At 49.6% G+C, this 1147-nt stretch overlaps 1 protein-coding gene across 1 annotated transcript in view; it reads left to right on the top strand.

Moving 5' to 3' along the window:
* Positions 1-1145, top strand: part of HEATR6 (HEAT repeat containing 6) — a gene marked incomplete at its 3' end in the record, with an annotated part of 35157 nt that extends 34012 nt beyond the window's left edge. The window contains exons 9-10 of the mRNA XM_023732836.1: positions 535-572; positions 916-1145. Of these exons, the coding sequence (XP_023588604.1) occupies positions 535-572; positions 916-1145 (268 nt within the window). The remainder of the gene's footprint in view (positions 1-534; positions 573-915) is intronic.
* Positions 1146-1147: the final 2 nt, after the last annotated feature.

Here is a 1147-nt window from a genome sequence, read left to right on the forward strand (position 1 = left end):
GAAAGGGAAGTGCATGACTGGGGGAAAGTAGGAGGTTTAAGAAGGCAGAAGGTTTGATGGACTACAAAGAATCCAGTGGCAGAGCTGTCAGGAAACAGACTAAGGATGGTGATTGGACAGAGTGCGAGACTCTAGGACCTCTAACGGCGGCCGGCTATAAATGGCAGTAACATCCACAGAATGGAAGGGGCCTGCTTAGCTGTCTTTGGAGACAACAAAACAGTTGGGAAGGGCTGGGAGAGTTAGGGAAGCTGCATTCTACTCTGCCGCTGCCCATCTTGAATAACGACACCCCAAAATGGAGTGGGTAGTGGTAACGCTGGTGAGAAAAGCAGGCTGATTTCCTGGGGCCTACAGGAAGAGAGAAAACACAGAAATCTCGCATCTTCTCAAAATTGGAAGTTTTCTCTTTCTTTGGAATAAAATGTATGAGTTGGTATGGCCAGAGCAGTGTCTGGATGCTCTTCCAGTGGGAGCGGGAGGGGATTTTTTTTTTTGCCATCATGACCAAGGCTGCCACATGCGGTTGTATAGCTTGCGCACTGCTCAGAAGCACTCAACTCAGAGAACAGGTGGGGCTACAATTCAGTCCATGCTCCTCCCACCAAACCTTACCCCTCCCAGGACAGCATCTTCCCAAAGGGGAAAAAGAAGCCTTTTTCTAAGTCATCAAAGGCTACCTATTTAGGGTAGCTGGCTGGTCTAGGGAAAGAGGAAGGCCTGGGGGTCAGGTACACTGCCGTTTACCCAGGATCCCACAGTTAGTCACTCACCACCCTGATCGTCTAGGAGTGTTGTAAGAATGAAAACAGAAAACGACTGACTTGAGCACTAGTGGATATGCTTCCTTCCGTCCCCATGCCCCCACTTACATCTAAGCCTTCACTTGTTTTAATGACTATGGATCCTTTCTAGGAACAGCTTCGTGGACCTCGCAGGCCTACAATGCCTTAACGTCGGTTGTGACATCATGCAAGAACTTCAAAGTGCGCATCACATCTGCCACTGCCCTTTCCATCCCAGGCAAGCGAGGGCAGTATGGGTCCACTGAGCAGTACACTCGGATTTGGAACGCACTGGTCACAGCCTTCCAAAAGAGCGAAGACACCACAGACTTTTTGGAATTCAAGTATTGTGCCAGCCTCCG

Source organism: Trichechus manatus, unplaced genomic scaffold (assembly GCF_000243295.1).
Source record: "Trichechus manatus latirostris isolate Lorelei unplaced genomic scaffold, TriManLat1.0 scaffold00054, whole genome shotgun sequence".
Classification (NCBI taxonomy): Eukaryota; Metazoa; Chordata; class Mammalia; order Sirenia; family Trichechidae; genus Trichechus; species Trichechus manatus.